We start from the raw sequence: 18,839 nt of genomic DNA on the forward strand, positions 1-18,839 counted from the left end.
GATTTGATGTTTTCTGGCAAAGACAAAATTGTTTTGGCTTGGATGGTGTGCAGTCACATTAGATTAGCATAATGTGCAACCTGCTGCACTACAGAACAGCCCTGTTTGCGCCTTTGAAGTGGATCAAAGCCCCACAACAGGATGTGGGGATTTAATAGACAGCCCTAATTCATCAGAGAAGATTTGGCAGTTCACAGACGGCAATTAGTGCACCTGACATGTTATATATGGGTACCTACTCCACTACAGATCACACAGGAGTTGAGATTATGTCAAGCCTTTCAGAGAAGAGTTGAAGAAAAATGAAAACCCGTTTTGATTAGGCTACCACTGGTTGACAGACAAAAAGGTCCCAATTGAATTGGATTACAGCCTACTCCATATTTAGACGTATATCAATTGCAGAGAGAGAGAGAGAGAGAGAGAGAGAGAGAGAGATTTTCTCTGTCATTTTATTGCGACTGCTCAAGAGTGTTTTATGGGTAACTATTTGGTCAATCTTTCTACTCAGAACCACTAGAAGACTGTTGGAACTGGACGAGAGGTAAAAGACACCTGGAGCCATCACTCGTGATGAGGGCAGCAGCGCATTCCTCCCCACCTAATAGAGACTGTCATGAGAGCGCATCTGAGCAGTGGGAGGTTGATCCTCATCCATTACCATCCACTGTCGTCGATGACACTCCGTTTTTTAATCCCCCAATTTTAACCCGATGTATGACTCTGCCGGATGCTTTGTACAGACGACGACAGAACCCGAGAGGAGAGTGGTATGATAACACGGTGTACAGTGACGCCGACCATCACGAACAACAAATCGTCTCGATGACTACATATGAGGACCACAACGGTGCATATCAGTCTCAAGTAAAAGAAATCCCTTGGAATTCAGATGTCGGGCTGCACGATTACAACAGCCAGTGGGATCATTCTGAGTACGATCACAGCAACTCACCTCAGAAAACGTAAGTGCGACACTTGTTGGGCGACACCGTAAATAACCACCATAATAATATCAGGAAGTGTTATCATGTTACCGAGAGTGGGTAATGTTGAGCCGGTTTTTACATTCATCATCACTACATCAAGGTAGTGGTGCCTGGTGAAGTGGGTATACTCAAATTTTGCCGAAAATGTCCCAAACGGCCCGCTCAGCGATGGAAATGAGCCCTGTGTGAAAAATGATATGACAAACATTGACATGCTCTCTGAATTACCTGAAATGATAATTCCCATATTGGTCGTTCATAGTCAGGCCAACCCAAGCTGTACTGTGCAAATAGGATAATAGTAGGCCAACCCAAGCTGTACTGTTCAGTAGGATAATAGTAGGTCTACTACTGAATGATAAATAAGGCTGTCACCTGAGTCAGAAATTCAAAGGTTTCAGATTTTTCTTTATTATTCAGGTTTTTGCTCAAATCTCTTAGGGATCCGCCCAATTTTTTCAATTTTCGCCTAAAATCACATACCCAAATATAACTGCCTGTAGCTCAGGACCTGAAGCAAGGATATGCATTTTCTTGATACCATTTGAAAGGAAACACTTTGAAGTTTGTGGAAATGTGAAAGGAATGTAGGAGAATATAACACACTAGATCTGGTAAAAGATAATACAAAGAAAAAAAACTGTTCTTTTTGTATTTTTTTGTACCATCATCTTTGAAATGTAAGAGAAAGGCCATAGTGTATTATTCAAGCCCAGGTGGAATCTAGACTTTGGCAACGAGATGGCAGCAGTATGTGCAAAGTTTTAGACTGATGCAATGAACCATTGCATTTCTGTTTGTATAAAGACTGCCCAAATGTGCCTAATTTGTTTATTAATAGCTTTTCATGTTCAAAATTGTGCACTATCCTCAAACAATAGCATGGTGTAATTTCACAGTAATAGTTACTGTAAATTGTACAGTGCAGTTAGATTAACAAGAATTTAAACTTTCTGCCAATATCAGATATGTCTATGTCCTGGGATATTTTCTTGTTACTTACAACCTCATGCTAATACGTTAGCTCAACTGTCCCGTGGACGGTACACCGATCCCAAAGAAGTTTTAATGTCAAACTTTTTAAAACAACATTTGTCCATAACAATGCTTAAACCACAATGCACAATGCTTACTCAGTGCACAATGCTTCCTCAGAAGATCACTCTTGATGTCTGGAAAAAAATCTAAGACATTTAGATTTTTCAGTGTAGTTAACCTTTAATTCAAGTGCACAGGCACCTAGCACTGTTGTCAGTTAGCAGTGTTTATGTAGCACAGGAGATGGAGTTTGCAAAACAGATGGCCAATGGATTGACGCAAATAATCATGATATCATTCTGCCTGGTAGGCATAGAGTATCATTAGCATGGCTATATTTTTCCTGTTCCTTAATTGTTTGAAACCTGGATGTTTTACTTCATATTATGAGGCATGTCTTATCTTGCTTCAAAGTTGTCTATAGCCAAAATCCCACCATAGAAACGTGTCGGCAATATTTTATAAAGTCTTCCTCATACATTCACATAAAGACTTCTTATACCTTCTCCTGTTCTATTGGTTTTCTTTCAACTTTCTTTCATTGTCATTTCATAGTCATATTAGCAACCCATGATAGTGGTTGCATCTTTAGATCTTCCCTCTTTCAAAATTTCTAACGGATATTTCAATCTCTGTCCTTGAAACTGCTTGCATGTGCAGTGCGCATTTTATAAAGTTTTTCCCGCAAATTGCATTTTGGAACGTTCGTACATAGGCCTACCTCCATTGCTGCTCCTAAAATGTGATGAAATAATAGTTTATCAACATTTTAAGCTAAATAGTCTGCTCTGTTCCATCAGCCTTATTAATTGATATGGCGTATACCTCCACTACACTACTTTGATACGCATCAGTGGGGATTATTAAGAAATGAGTATGCCCACTGAAACAATAAGTGGGTATACCTGCGTATACCCTCCACTACACCACAGCATCAAGGGAAGTATACTATTATTCCTAACAAACATAGCTACATATATTTCATGATGTTGTGTATCCCTGGAAATAATCAGAATGAATGGAAACATAACAATATTGAAAACATAGCTTGTCCAAAAAAAGTTGTCTCTTGGTACTCAGGGATTCTTGAAAGATGGGGAAAATCTAAACTTTTTTAGTACACATTTTTCTTAATATTGACAACATTTAAAATATATATTTTCATAGACCAAAGTATCAGATCATCTAAAGCAACAACCTCCTAATTATTTTAAGTTTTTCTTCAAATGCAACTTAATAACTGGATTTATGTAAACTCCGTAAGACACCTTAAATGGTGTATTGAGACATATTTTTCAAGTCAGACAGGGCTATTCCAAGAAACTACATTATTCACTATCACCCGTTTTTGGAGTTTTAAACACTTTGAGAGTTTGAAATTGACAAGGGCATTCTCTGGACAAGGGCATTGATGGGCATAGAGCCGCCATCTTATCTATTTCAAATCTTCTCTCATTGATTGAGAAAGGTGGGTGTCCACCGCAAAGTGCCAAATTACATGATGACACTCGTCTCGATCAATGAGAAGATTTGTACACATTGTTGTATTACTTCATGGAGCAAAACATTTATTTAATTACAGAGCATTTTCTAAATTCAAATTAACCCCTTGCAACTACACATTGAAGTTTAGAAGATGGTTGTCTTCCAAGTCGGGAATTGAGGAAGTATGACCAAGTAAAGGTTGGTTGAAAATTCTCTGTGCTCTGCTTTACACTACCTACTGTGTAACTATCAGAACTCAGGATAATACCCAGTTGCAGATAGTTTGAATCATGCAGGGGGCAGACAAACACCAGGTTAAGGGCAGGCAGAGGTCGGTAATCCAGGGCAGAGACTGGCTAGGCCACTCCAGGACCTTAATGTGCTTCTTCTTGAGCCACTCCTTTGTTGCCTTGGCCGTGTGTTTTGGGTCATTGTCATGCTGGAATACCCATCCACGACCCATTTTCAATGACCTGGCTGAGGGACGGAGGTTCTCACCCAAGATTTGACGGTACATGGCCCCATCCATCATCCCTTTGATGCGGTGAAGTTGTCCTGTCCCCTTAGCAGAAAAACGCCCCCAAAGCATAATGTTTCCACCTCCATGTTTGACGGTGAGGATGGTGTTCTTGGGGTCATAGGCAGCATTCCTCCTCCTCCAAACACGGCGAGTTGAGTTGATGCCAAAGAGCTCCATTTTGGTCTCATTTGACCACAACACTTTCACTCAGTTGTCCTCTGAATCATTCAGATGTTCATTGGCAAACTTCAGATGGGCATGTATATGTGCTTTCTTGAGCAGGGGGACCTTGCGGGCGCTGCAGGATTTCAGTCCTTCATGGCGTAGTGTGTTACCAATTGTTTTCTTGGTGACTATGGTCCCAGCTGCCTTGAGATCATTGACAAGATCCTCCCGTGTAGTTCTGGGCTGATTCCTCACCGTTCTCATGATCATTACAACTCCACGAGGTGAGATCTTGCGTGGAGCACAAGGCAGAGGGAGATTGACAGTTTTTTTGTGTTTCTTCCATTTGCGAATAATCACACCAACTGTTGTCACCTTCTCACCAAGCTGCTTGGCGATGGTCTTGTAGTCCATTCCAGCCTTGTGTAGGTCTACAATCTTGTCCCTGACATCCTTGGAGAGATATTTGGTCTTGGCCATGGTGGAGAGTTTGGAATCTGATTGATTGCTTCTGTGGACAGGTAGCTTGTTACCTGTATAAAAGTCGAGATTAGGAGCACTCCCTTTAAGAGTGTGCTCCTAATCTCAGTTTGTTACCTGTATAAAAGACACCTGGGAGCCAGAAATCTTTCTGATTGAGAGGGGGTCAAATACTTATTTCCCTCATTAAAATGCAAATCAATTTATAACATTTTTGACATGCGTTTTTCAGGATTTTTTTTGTTGTTATTCTGTCTCTCACTGTTCAAATAAACCTACCATTAAAATTATAGACTGATCATTTCTTTGTCAGTGGGCAAACGTACAAAATCAGCAGGGGATCAAATACTTTTTTCCCTCACTGTATAGACAATATGGTCAGTATATGGATAGAATGTGCAGTATATCGGAAGAATAGTATATGTACAGCAATAGTTAAATAGGATAGGCCTTGACTGGAATACAGAATATACATATGAAGTGGGTAAAACAATATGGAAACATCATTATAGTGACTGGTGTTCTAGCACTATGTACTGTACATAGGACAGCAGCCTCTGAGCTGCATGGTAGAGTAACTGGGTGGTAGCCGGCTAATGACAGTGACTAAATTTCAGGGCAGGGTACTGGGCGGAGGCTGGCTGGCTATTTAACAGTCTGATGGCCTAGATAGAAGTTGTTTTTCAGTCTCTCAGTCCAAGCTTTGATTCACCTGTACTGACCTCGTCTTCTGGATGGTAGCGGGGTGAACAGGCCGTGGCTCGGGTGGCTGAGGTCCTAGATGATATTCTTGGCCTTCCTGTAACACCGGGTGCTGTAGATGTCCTGCAGGGCAGGCAGTATGCCCCGGTGATGCATTGGGCAGACCTCACCACCCTCTGGATAGCCCTGCGGTTGCGGTCGGTGCAGTTGCCGTACCAGGCGGTGATACAGCCCGACAGGATGCTCTCATTGGTGCATCTGTAAACATTTGTCAGGGTCTTAGGGGCTAAACATAATTACTTCAGCCTCCTGAGGTTGAAGAGGTGCTGTTGTACCTTCTTCACCACACTGTCTGTGTGGGTTGACCATGGTATAGCCATAGATTCCTGAATAATCATTTATAAATCCGTCTTAAGTTTAGTACAACTGTCTTCCTACACCTGTCTTACGACATTATTTATGAGATACTACATTATTTATGGGTAGGCCTGCTATATGATATTCCTATTATGTCTAGCACTCCCATTTTGAGTATTTGTAAACAAACATAATATAACCACACGTGTAAAACTGCTGTATCCTGTTGAGCTCATGGACGTTGCATCCATAGCCCCCTATACAAATTTTAGAGCGGTAACATTTCCCCAGGCCCATCCTTCTGCTTCATATACCAAGTAGCTGCAGTAACTGTCATTGGACTGAAACAGATTCTACAGATTTCTGAGTGTAGGCTACTTGAAGAACATCTTGAGCCTGCATTTATTTAACTGGGCATACAAACCCTATATGACTGGATTGAGACAGAAGTCACCATCAGTAACTTCAGTATATATCTTGCTTAGCTAGTAATGTAGGCCCACACACAGCAAACCTCTGGCTGTCAATCAAAGCCATCAGAATTCAACAGATGCAGATCACACCTATCTCCATAGAGACGAACACCTGTCATCCAATGGCTTAGTAAAACAATCTCGGTAGACCAAGAATGTTGTGTATTATACATGCTGAAATTACATAATCATGCCATTGTAGTTAACAAAAAAGTATTAAAGCACTCCCGACTCTATCACTTGGAAAAGTGTAAATAAACATCTGCATTGAATGTTGTTTTCTTCAGCTTACTCTTCTCTTCAGTTCCTGTGAACTTCCTTGTAGTCTAACTAGTATTTTTTGTCACCATCTTTCTCCATCCAGAGTTGAGACCATGCACCGTAGAAAAACGACTGTGCGAGAGAAGGGTCGTCGGCAGGCTATCCGTGGGCCAGCTTACATGTTCAGTGAGCGGGGCACCAGTCTCACTTCAGAGGAGGAGCGCTTCCTAGATGCTGCTGAGTATGGGAACATCCCAGTGGTGCGTAAGATGCTGGAAGAGTCCAAGACCCTCAACGTCAACTGTGTGGACTACATGGGCCAGAATGCACTGCAGTTGGCCGTGGGTAATGAGCACTTGGAGGTGACAGAGCTGCTGCTGAAGAAGGAGGGGCTGGCGCGTGTGGGTGATGGTCTACTCTTTGCCATCAGTAAGGGCTATGTGCGCATCGTAGAGGCTATCCTGGCCCACCCTGCATTCGGAGGTGGGCTGCGCCTAACCCTAAGCCCCCTGGAGCAGGAGCTAAGAGATGATGACTTTTATGCTTACGATGAAGACGGTACACGTTTTTCCCATGACGTGACCCCAGTCATCTTGGCTGCACACTGCCAGGAATATGAGATAGTGCACACTCTGTTGATGAAGGGAGCACGCATCGAGAAACCCCATGATTACTTTTGTAAATGTAATGAGTGTCATGACAAGCAATGCCGTGACTCGTTCAGCCACTCCCGCTCCAGAATGAATGCTTATAAAGGGTTAGCCAGCGCTGCCTACCTGTCCCTGTCTAGTGAGGACCCTGTATTCACCGCTCTGGAGCTCAGCAACGAGCTGGCTCGCCTCGCCAACATCGAGACTGAGTTCAAGGTGAGGAAAAACACAAAGACCAAGCTTGAGGATGAAGGAAAGGCTTTCCTTTTCACCTATGTAATGTATTGGCTTGCTTTCTCTCACACATGCTCTCCCCCCCTCTTACTCATTTTGCAATATTTAAAAGCTTTGTGCAGATATTTTTGTGAAAGCCCTAGAGCTGTTTTTTGTCTTTTGATTACTCACAGAGATGATTAATTGGGAAGAGATCAAGTCAGTTAGTCCATGTACAGCATATTTCACCAAATGACACACTCTAATATTATTGGAACCCGCTGTGAGGAAATGAAGATTGGTCCCATTCTCAAATCGGTCATTGACCGGTTAGAAATTATCGTAATTTCTGAGTGTACAGTATGTCAGACTGTGCCCCATATTATACACCAACATGCATCCAGCATATAAAGCATATTTATGTAGCGCTTGTGGCCATGTTTTTTGCAATGCAAGGTAACTTTTCACTGGTATTTACATTCAATTTGCTCTCCCATGCAGATAAGGCAACTCGACTCAAAGAGGAATTAAATTCTGACAATCAGTATCACAACCGGCTGTGATCGGGAGTCCCACAGGGCAGCACACAATTGGCCCAGCGTCATCCGGGTTAGGGGAGGGTTTGGCTGGGGTAGGCCGTCATTGTAAATAAGAATTTGTTCTTAACCGACTTGCCTAGTTAAATAAAGGAAAAACATAAATAAAAAAGAGAACAAATCTAATCAAGGATTTTTTATATCCAGTCTGACTCCTGGAACTGTTTATAAAAACATTATCCACAGTTCTGTCTAATCTTTCTGTTATTTTATACTGATTACAGACCTCTCCAAAGAGTTTGGGTGGAGGTTTAACATAGACGGGTATAAACACAGACACACACACACAAGGATACATACTGTATCTCCTCTGTCTGAGGAACACCCACAGAAAGACATACAAATGCATGCTCACACAGTTTATGCACATTATAAAGAACCATGTGTGACCAACACAAACATTGGCATGCAAACTCACACCCTGCCTGAAAGAGATAAAAAAATATACACAGTATTTGTCAGTGCAGAAACGGTCTGTGGTTTTCCAGGTTTCTATTGGAATATTTTACATGTAGAGCAAAAAGTGAGAGACTGACATTAACAATTCACCAAAAGGTGTGACCCCTGGGGTTTGCCTCATTTTAAATAATTCTCACACATCTCTTTTCCTCTCCTTTTCTTTCTCTCCCTATCCTTCTCGCTTTCGCTCTCTCTCGCTCTCTTCTCTCTGTGTAGAATGACTACAGGAAGCTGTCCATGCAGTGTAAGGACTTTGTGGTGGGAGTGCTTGACTTATGCAGAGACACGGAGGAGGTGGAGGCCATTTTGAATGGGGATGTGGACCAAGCTCTGCCCGGTGATCACAGTCGACCCTGCCTCATCCGGGTCAAACTGGCCATTAAGTACGAGGTTAAAAAGGTTGGCTGAACCACTCAACCTTAATCTGAAATCAAACATGCTATTTTAAATGTTTCCTAACTCCGGTGTTTGTCTTTGTACATCTCTGTTATTGTGTCTAGCATGATTTTAATAGTCTTACATTTGAATAGCAATCGATCTCAAGAGCACAATGAGAAAGACACTTTTGATTACATTCTCCCAATCGTCACATTCCCTATAAAGGGTTTATTTAAGAGGTAAACTGGAACGGGATATAAATGAAATACGTGTTTTACAGCTGTTTCACACCCAACAATGGATTCTACAACACAATAATATGCAAGGTATGACAAAGCAGTCACCCTTTGCCTATGGTTATCAATGTTGTAGTATGTCATAGTTATCTTTCATAATGTCTCTGTAGTTTGTGGCCCATCCTAACTGCCAGCAGCAGCTTCTGACTCTGTGGTATGAGAACCTAGCTGGCCTTAGGCAGCAGTCTGTTGGGGTCAAATGCTGGACAGTCCTGGGAGTGGCGATCGGCCTTCCTTTCCTCGCCATCGCATACTGGATCATGCCCTGCAGTAAGGTACACACAATCCCCTTTCTATTGTGTTCTTAGAATCACTCATTAACACGTTTTGTATTATCAAAATAGTGATATGTTTATATCATGAGGTTGATGGTTGCCATTTATGTGGTTGATTTTGTCTATATCAGCTGGGTCAGATTCTCCGCAGTCCCTTCATGAAGTTTGTGGCCCATGCTGTGTCATTCACGATCTTCCTTGGACTACTGGTAATCAATGCATCGGACCGCTTCGAAGGGGTCAAGAACCTTCCCAATGAGACAATAACAGACCACCCTCATCAGGTGTTCAGGGTCAAAACCAGTCAATTCTCCTGGACTGAGATGCTCATCATGAATTGGGTGCTTGGTAATTTATTCCGGTTTTCAAACAGCTACTTTTGTGGGAGAGACTTTATTATCTAGTCTATTCATATGTCTTTGTTCCTGTCTCTTCACCATGAATAAAATCTTAAAGTATTCAAATCATACCACTCGTATGCTCAAAACAGAGAGCTTTTGCACCTACTGAAAAGCACTCTCTTTATTAGGGATGATCTGGTCGGAGTGTAAGGAGATCTGGGCTGATGGGCCTAGGGAGTACATCATGCACCTGTGGAACGTGCTAGACTTTGGCATGCTGTCCATCTTTGTGGCATCCTTCACGGCTCGGCTCATGGCCTTCCTGAGGGCCTCTGAGGCCCAGCTGTATGTGGACATGTATGTGCCCAACATGCCCAACATAGACCTGAGCAACGCCTCACTGCCACCAAATGTAGCATACTACACCCATGGTCAGTGACACTTAAAGAATGATAATAACATTGCTTTATCTCTGGCCATTCTTTTGAAAAAGCGGTGATAAAAAAAAAGTCATGTAAAAAGAGGACCGGAACCTATGATATGAAAAATCAAGGACTTGGGACTATGAGGTTCTATCTGCAAAATTTTTGGAAATTAGTATTTTTCAAGTCCCAGATCTCAGAACTGTTTTGTGATGTCTTCCTCTTTCATGCCTAAATAAGTATATCACCTTACATACAATTATTTTTGACTGACATACGCAGTACTGTGTGATCAGATTGCAGGTAGAACCTTATTTAGCGCCAAGATAAAAAGGTGTTTGCACAGATGTTTCTAGAGTCTCACATGTAAAGTACCACCTAATGAGCAATTCCATGTGAATAACACATTTTTTATCAAAAATGTCATAGAACCTGATAGTCAGTCCCCAGGTCACAATGTGACATTTAACAGCAACCTCTCTCTCTCTCTCAGCCAGGAACAGGTGGTTACCCTCTGACCCTCAGCTGATCTCCGAGGGTTTGTACTCCATTGCAGTGGTGCTCAGTTTCTCCCGCATTGCCTACATCTTGCCTGCCAATGAGAGCTTCGGCCCACTTCAAATCTCCCTCGGCCGGACGGTCAAGGACATCTTCAAGTTCATGGTCATCTTCATAATGGTCTTCCTGGCTTTCATGATTGGCATGTTCAATCTGTATTCCTATTACCTTGGTGCCAAGTACAACCCCGCCTTCACCACGTAAGTGCCCTCCTGCCTGTTCCTGTAAATTAAGTGCTTTAAGTAGATATGTATGTATGTATGTATGTCTATGTATTCATTTGTGTGTTATTTATTAATGTCTGTGTGTGTGTGCGTCTGCACGCGTGTGTGTTTTTGTTTGATTATGTGTGTTCACAGGGTGGAGGAGAGCTTTAAGACTCTATTTTGGTCCATCTTCGGCTTGTCCGAGGTTATCTCTGTGGTCTTGAAGTATGACCATAAGTTCATAGAGAACATTGGTTATGTTCTCTTTGGCGTCTACAATGTAACCATGGTAATCGTACTGCTCAACATGCTGATTGCAATGATCAATCACTCCTATCAGGAGATTGAGGTGAGACTAGGAACCAATAGGCCTAAACACCACTAGGGAATTCACAGGAGATATATAGTCGATAATCAATGCTTTGAGGTCAGAGGGGAATTATGTCAATTTACAGTATGGGTGAGTTATTATACTGTTATGTTCATGTTGTATTCATGTACCATTTTGTGAGTACACTGTTGTGAGCAGTTATGATAAATTAATCAGACCATATTAGATTAATTGTATGATTGTGCTCCAAACTGAGTCATTGCCCCTCACCTATCACTACTCTCCATTTATATCATGGTCTGTCTCAATCTCAACAGGAGGATGCTGATGTGGAGTGGAAGTTTGCCCGTGCCAAACTCTGGCTATCCTACTTTGACGAGGGGCGTACTCTGCCCCCACCATTTAACCTGGTTCCCAGCCCCAAGTCCTTCTACTACCTAGCCCTGCGCACAAGGGCTTGTCTGGTGAGGCTGTGCAAGGCCAAAGCTCGTCACCATGACAACCAGCGTGAGACAGCCATGATCAATTTGCGATTTAAGGTCAGAAGTTGGCTTTTAGGGAGAGGCTGTAGCCAGTTCTATATCTGCCTTTTTAATTAATGAAATTTTAATGGGTGTGTGGTTTCTGTTCCATTTCAGCTTAATCAGTACAGACCTCAAACCAGGACACCAGGGCAGGATGACTTCACCATTAGGAAACCCATCAAACATCCTACTCGATACCAGGTACTTCCTTCATACCAGTCAATTTGATTAATTAGCTAATGAATTATTAATTAGATCAGACGATATTCAGACATGCTGCATTCTGAACTGTTGTCTCTAAAGTTCCGATTCTCTCTATTTTCTTGACAGAAACTGATGAAGAGGCTTATTAAGAGATACGTGCTAAAGGCTCAGGTTGACAGTGAAAATGACGAAATCAACGAAGGTGAGAATGATTCATATCCATTATGTAAGATCACAAAGCGGTTGTGGAATACTCATCATTCTTACAGCTGCAAGGCTGTGACGTGGAGTTGTAGTGGATTGAGTGATCAATAACCTGTGGTGCATGCCTTGCAGGTGAGCTGAAGGAGATCAAGCAGGACATCTCCAGCCTTCGCTATGAGCTCCTGGAGGAGAAGTCTCAGGCCACAGAGGAACTCGCTGACTTGATCCAACAGCTTGGTGACAAGCTTAGCAAGAATGCCAAGAAACCCTGATGGGAATTGAGGGGTGTTCTCTGTATAAGAGCTTTGTATAAAAGCTTCAAAACTTAGATTCATAGTGTGCTGTTAAATTCTGGGATTGCACTCCACTTTGAGGTGTAGTGTAGGCTAGCTGTAGTTGTGTTCCTCTATATTAAAAAATATAGATATTCACATTAAATCATTCTGCCCGTAAAGCAGTAGGATACCCTAGGCGGAATGCTGATGAATGTGTGTAGACAAGAGTATTTTACATTTGTAAAAAAAAAAATGTTTGTATTGAAATATTTAGACATTTTTAAATAAAATTATTATTATTATTGAGTAGGCCTCCCTGTATTATTGATGCTATTGCAGCACACTCCTCAGCCTGAAATGTCCCCACTTGCGCCACCGAATAGCTAGCTTTTTCGTTTAGCGCCGACTGGTAAGATGCTTTAGGAGGGCGGCTACATGTGCTAGCAAGACAGAGGTCATAGGTTCGAGCATCGGCGTGCGTCGAATCAGGAGTAAGTGATACTTGCTATAAAATAAGCGGCATGATGTCCTTTATCAATAAACATGAAATAGGAAATTCAAATGAATGATGAACAAGGCAAGCTAATATATCTTCCAGCAGCCCAAACTGACCATTGCAAACAATACACACATTTACCTACAATCTCCCAAGAGAAATGTCATCCTGAACATAACTTTATTAAAGAAGCAATAGTACTGTATTCAACTTGTCATACTCCAGATCTAGTAAATCTGGCTTTCAACAATACATTAGTATAATAAGACAAAACACAAGTGAGGATCAACATGTAGATCTAGATCGCCAGCTTATAGTCCTAAAAACCTGAAAGAAGTTACATCTAGTTCGTTCAGCAATTCCTTAGGGGAAAATGAATGGGGAATGAATAAGGTTTTGAGGTAAATGCCAGAAATAAGGTCTGAGGTCTGAGGTTAACACAGGCTTAGGAGATCTTATACGTTTTGTTCTATGAGATATCAGTCAGTTCAGTTAACACAACCTTTATAAATTATGAGGACTTGTGCTTTTTTTGGATTACATAAATGCTTAAAAATGCACAAAGTGACATTAGCTGATGAAGATAATCTCATAGAACAAAACGTGTAAGATCTAAGCCGGTGTTTACCACAGACCTAATTTACGGCATTTATCAACAAAAAAAAACATTAATTTCCCCATAAGCTCCATGACGGAGTTAGTACCTTAAAAAAAAAGACCATTACTATTCCTCTCAATAGCTATGTTTACATCCAATTGGTGACAGATTACAATAATCGTATGACAAAGTCTGCATAAAAACAATATGCACCTGAGATGTGTTTCCATCAAATTCTATAAAAAGCTGTACGTGATGACAGAGCACATAAGAATACCTTGTGTTATTACATTTCCATGTACTGAATAAAAAAATACAATGGGTTTGCATCGCATTTTCAACTCTACTGATAGTTTTCTCACAAAAATTGTTTAGCGTTATATAGCGAGTGTGCCCACTCTGGTATTGGAACATACACTCTAGCCAACATCTTGCCGATACAGTGCAGGTGTACAGTGCTGTGAATAAGTATTTGCCCCCTTCCTGATTTCTTTTGCACATTTGTCACACTTATGTTTCAGATCAAACAAATTTTAATATTACACAAAGATAACCCAAGTAAACACTAAATGCAGTTTAAGTGATTGTTTTATTTACTAAGGGAAAAAAGCTATCCAAACCTTCATGGCCCTATGTGACAAAGTAATTGCCCCCCCTTGTTAAATCATGAATTTACTGTGGTTAATCACATTTTTTGGAAAGCTGAGTTCAATTTCACTAGCCACACCCAGGCCTGATTACTGCCAGACCTGTTGAAACAAGAAATCACTTAAAAAGAACCTGTCTGACAAAGTGAAGTAGGCCAAAAGATCTCAAAAAGCAAGACATCATGCTGCAATCCAAAGATATTCAGGAACAGATGAGAAACAAAGTAATTGACATCTATCAGTCTGGAAAGAGTTAAAGTCATTTCTAAAGCTTTGGGACTCCAGCGAACCAAGGTGAGAGCCATTATCCACAAATGGAGAAAATTTGGAACCGTGGTGAACCTTCCCAGGAGTGGCCGGCCTACCAAAATTACCCCAAGAGCGCAGCGACGACTCATCCAAGAGGTCACAAAAGAACCCACAACAACTGCAGGCCTCACTTGCCTCAGTTAAGGTCAGTGTTCATGACTCAACCATAAGAAAGAGACTGGGCAAAAATGGCATCCATGGCAGAGTTCAAAGGCGAAAACCACTGTTGACCAAAAACAACAAAGGCTCGTCTCACTTTTGGCAAAAAACATCTTGATGATCCCCAAGACTTTTGGGAAAATATTCTGTGGACTGACGAGACAAAAGTTGAACTTTTTGGAAGGTGTGCGTCCCGTTACATCTGGCGTAAAAGTAACACAGCATTTCAGAAAAAGAGCATTATACCAACAGTCAAATATGGTGGTGGTAGTGTGATGGTCTGGGGCTGCTTTGCTGCTTCAGGACCTGGACGACTTGCTGTGATTGATGGAACCATGAATTCAGCTCTCTACCAAAAAATCCTGAAGGAGAAGGTCCGGCCATCAGTTCATGACCTCAAGCTGAAGTGCACTTGGGTTCTGCAGCAGGACAATGATCCAAAACACACCAGCAAGTCCACCTCTGAATGGCTTAAAAAAGACTAAATGAAGGTTTTGGAGTGGCCTAGTCAAAGTCTGGACTTGAATCCGATTGAGATGCTGTGACGTGACCTTAAAAAGGCGGTTCATGCTCAAACCCTCCAATGTGGCTGAATTAAAACAATTCTGCAAAGAAGAGTGGGCCAAAATTCCTCTACAGCGATGTGAAAGACTCATTGCCAGTTATCGCAAATGCTTGATTGCAGTTGTTGCTGCTGAGGGTGGCACAACCAGTTATTAGGTTTAGGGGGCAATTACTTTTTCACATAGGGCCATGAAGGTTCAGATGGCTTTTTTTCCCTTAATAAATATAATCATCACTTAACTGCATTTTGTGTTTACTTGGGTTACCTTTGTGTAATATTTAAATTAGTTTGATCTGAAACATTTAAGTGTGACGACTGTGCAAAAAAATAAGAAATCAGGAAGGGGGCAAATACTTTTTCACAGCACTGTATATATGTACTTCACCAACAGATCAGAGCAGAGACCAGGTTTTGTGGAATCTAGCTCCGACTGCATTGATTCACCCCAAGGTCAATAATTCAAAAATATAAATCATTAAACACCTACCTTGTACCCATTTTTGTCCTCTGCAGATGCATGCCCTTCGTCGTATGCGGAAATCCATACTTTCTAAATAAACGCTAAATAAATACAACCAACTTTTTGCTTGTTTAAGTTTCTCAAAGACGACAAATTGAATCTCTGATCACGTAGCCCTAGGGCTCCAAATACTAATTGTAAAAATCCAACCAATTTTAATTTTCACATGCTTCGTAAACAACAGGTGTAAAATATCAGTGAAATGCTTTCTTATGGGCCCTTCCCAACGATGCAAAATAAAAAATAACAATACGAACAAATACACAATGAGCAATGATAGCTTGGCTATATACATGGGGTACCAACCGATGTACAAGGAAATTGAGGTAGATATGTACAGTACCAGTCAATAGTTTGGACACCTACTCATTCAAGGGTTTTTCTTTGTTTTTTTTACTATTTTCTACATTGTAGAATAATAGTGAAGACATCAAAACTATGAAATATCTCATATGGAATCATGTAGTAACCAAAAAAGTGTTAAACAAGCCAAAATATATTTAGAATGTAGATCCTTCAAAGTTGCCACACTTTGCCTTGACAGCTTTGGCATTCTCTCAACCAGTTTCACCTGGAACGCTTTTCCAACAGTCTTGAAGGAGTTCCCACATATTCTGAGCACTTTCCTTCACTCTGCAGTCCAACTTATCCAAAACCATCTCAATTGGGATGAGGATGGGTGATTGTGGAGGCCAGGTCATCTGATGCAGACCTCCATCCCTCTCCTTCTTGGTCAAATAGCCCTTACACAGCCTGGGGGTGTGTTGGGTCATAGTCCTGTTGTAAAAAAAATATAGTGGGACTAAGCGCAAACCAGATGGATGATGTATCGCTGCAGAATGCTGTGGTAGTCATACTGTTTAAGTGTGCCTTGAATTCTAAATAAATCACAGACAGTGTCACCTGCAAAGCACACCCACACCATCAAACCTCCTCTTCCATGCTTTACGGTGGGAACCTCACGGTGGGAACTACACATGTGGAGATCATCTGTTCACCTACTCTGCGTCTTACAAAGACACGGCGGTTGGAACCAAAAATGTCACATTTGGACTCATCAGACTAAAGGACCGTTTTCCACCGGTCTAGTAAATTGCTTGTTTCTTGGCCCAAGCAAGTCTCTTCTTCTTATTGGTGTCCTTTGGTAGTGGTTTCTTTGCAGCAATTCGACCATGAAGGCCTGATTCACGCAGTCTCCTCTGAACAGTTGATGTTGAGATGTGTCTGTTACTTGGAACTCTGTGAAGCACTTTTTTTGGACTGCAGTTTCTGACGCTGGTAACTCTAATGAACTTGTCCTCTGCAGCAGAGGTAACTCTGGGTCTTCCTGTGGCGGTCCTCATGAGAGCCAGTTTCATCATCGCTCTTGATGGTTTTTGCAACTGCACTTGACTAAACTTTCGTAGTTCTTGAAATGTTCCGGATTGACTGACCTTCATGTCTTGAAGTAATGATGGACTGTCATTTCTCTTTGCTTATTTGAGCTGTTCTTGCCATAATATGGACTTGGTCTTTTACCAAATAAGGCTATCTTCTGTATACCACCCCTACCTTGTCACAACACGACTGATTAGCTCAAACACATTAAGAAGGAAAGAAATTCCACAAATTAACAAGGCACATCTGTTCATTGAAATGCATTCCAAATGCACCTCATGAAGCTGGTTGAGAGAATGACAACAGTGTGCAAAGCTGTCATCAAGGCAAAGGGTGGCAACATTGAAGAATCTCAAATATAAAATATATTATGATTTGTTTAACACTTTTTTGGTTACTACATGATTCCAGGTGTTATTTCATAGTTTGTCTTCACTATTATTCTACAATGTAGAAAAAAGTACAAATAAAGAAAAACATTATCTACCGTTCATGGTTTTTGGACACAACATTATCTACCGTTCATGGTTTTTGGACACAACATAATCTGAAACACCACCAAAACAAACTGCAAACACATCCAACAAGTTTGTAGAGTCACAAGGTTCATGTAATCACTGCATGTTATCACTGCATGTAATCACTGCATGTCCAAACTTTTGACTGGTACTGTACACCTACTTAGCAGATATTTACAGATAGCCAGGGGCACACTCCAATACTCAGACATCATTGGCAAACAAAGCATTTGTGTTTAGTGTGTCCGCCAGATCAGCGGCATTGGGATGACCAGGGATGTTCTCTTGAAAAAAGTGTGTAAATTGGACCATTTTCTGTCCTGCTAAGCATTCAAAATGTAACAAGTACTTTTGGGTGTCAGGGAAAATGTATTATTTTCTTTGGGAATGTAACAAAGTAAAAGTTATCAAAAATATAAATAGTAAAGTACATATACCCCACAAAACTACTTAAGTAGTACTTTAAAGTATTTTTACTTAAGTACGTTACACCACTGTTAAAACGTTTTTGGTTGTATTTGATTAAACGTTTATTGAAAAAGTATGGATTTCAGCAAACAAACAAAGGCACGCAACTACAGAGGACAAACAACGTAAGCATTTCATGGTTTACATTTTTTTAAGTGTTGACCTTGGTCGAATCTGTAGTCGGAGCTATATTCCACCAAGTCTGGTGTCTGCTTCACTCTGTTGGAGAAGTTATATCATAAACTTCCTTCACCATGGAGTGGAGTTTAGTCCGCTAGCCTACATGTAGCTTTGGGACACAATATCGGGAGTCTGTTTATTGGTTGGACTCCGAGTTGTGAATCATTCTGGTGACTGGCCACAGAAAATAACCCTACCACAATATAGCTGGCTTCACCAAAAAAAAGTTTTCCTGTCAACAAAGGCATACAGTATGTATACTTGCTAGGAACTCTACTTACCAGATGTAAAGTGTCCCTCGCTATCAATATTCCTGTTGAGTTACACCATGCCCAAAAAAGACGGGTGCGTGCGCCATCATGCTTAAATTGATTTTGTCCCCCCCACACCGATCACGACATGCAGGTTGAAATATCAAAACAAACTCTGAACCAATTATATTAATTTGGGGACAGGTGTGGTGGCTAATTTCTCCATTACCAAATGAGGAGAGTAACAAACTTCACACACCAGTCAGAGTTATACTTAAACTACATCTTTAATAATAACAGCTTTGCAAAAGCACTTGACTTTCAATGATGAGCTATCTCTAATGAACCA

At 41.2% G+C, this 18,839-nt stretch overlaps 1 protein-coding gene across 1 annotated transcript; it reads left to right on the forward strand.

Annotated features, from left to right (window-relative positions):
- Positions 1-247: 247 nt before the first annotated feature.
- LOC115154597 (short transient receptor potential channel 7) lies at positions 248-12,658 on the forward strand. Its single transcript, XM_029701000.1, has 12 exons — positions 248-965; positions 6,574-7,336; positions 8,605-8,787; positions 9,173-9,337; positions 9,469-9,685; positions 9,867-10,109; positions 10,594-10,858; positions 11,018-11,213; positions 11,513-11,734; positions 11,834-11,920; positions 12,050-12,125; positions 12,260-12,658. Exons 1-12 carry the CDS (start codon positions 574-576, stop codon positions 12,397-12,399), a joined length of 2,949 nt encoding a protein of 982 aa, XP_029556860.1. The 5' UTR covers positions 248-573; the 3' UTR covers positions 12,400-12,658.
- The last annotated feature ends 6,181 nt before the right edge of the window (positions 12,659-18,839 follow it).

The sequence above is a fragment of the Salmo trutta genome, chromosome 19, assembly GCF_901001165.1.
Source record: "Salmo trutta chromosome 19, fSalTru1.1, whole genome shotgun sequence".
Lineage (NCBI taxonomy): Eukaryota > Metazoa > Chordata > Actinopteri > Salmoniformes > Salmonidae > Salmo > Salmo trutta.

Bases quoted from the DNA above. Each gene is read 5' to 3' on its own strand.
- LOC115154597 (XM_029701000.1), top strand. From the start codon at position 574: ATGAGGGCAGCAGCGCATTCCTCCCCACCTAATAGAGACTGTCATGAG. The intron at 9,686-9,866 runs GTAATTTATTCC...TCTCTTTATTAG, and splicing joins CATCATGAATTGGGTGCTTG to GGATGATCTGGTCGGAGTGT. The intron at 11,735-11,833 runs GTCAGAAGTTGG...GTTCCATTTCAG, and splicing joins TGATCAATTTGCGATTTAAG to CTTAATCAGTACAGACCTCA.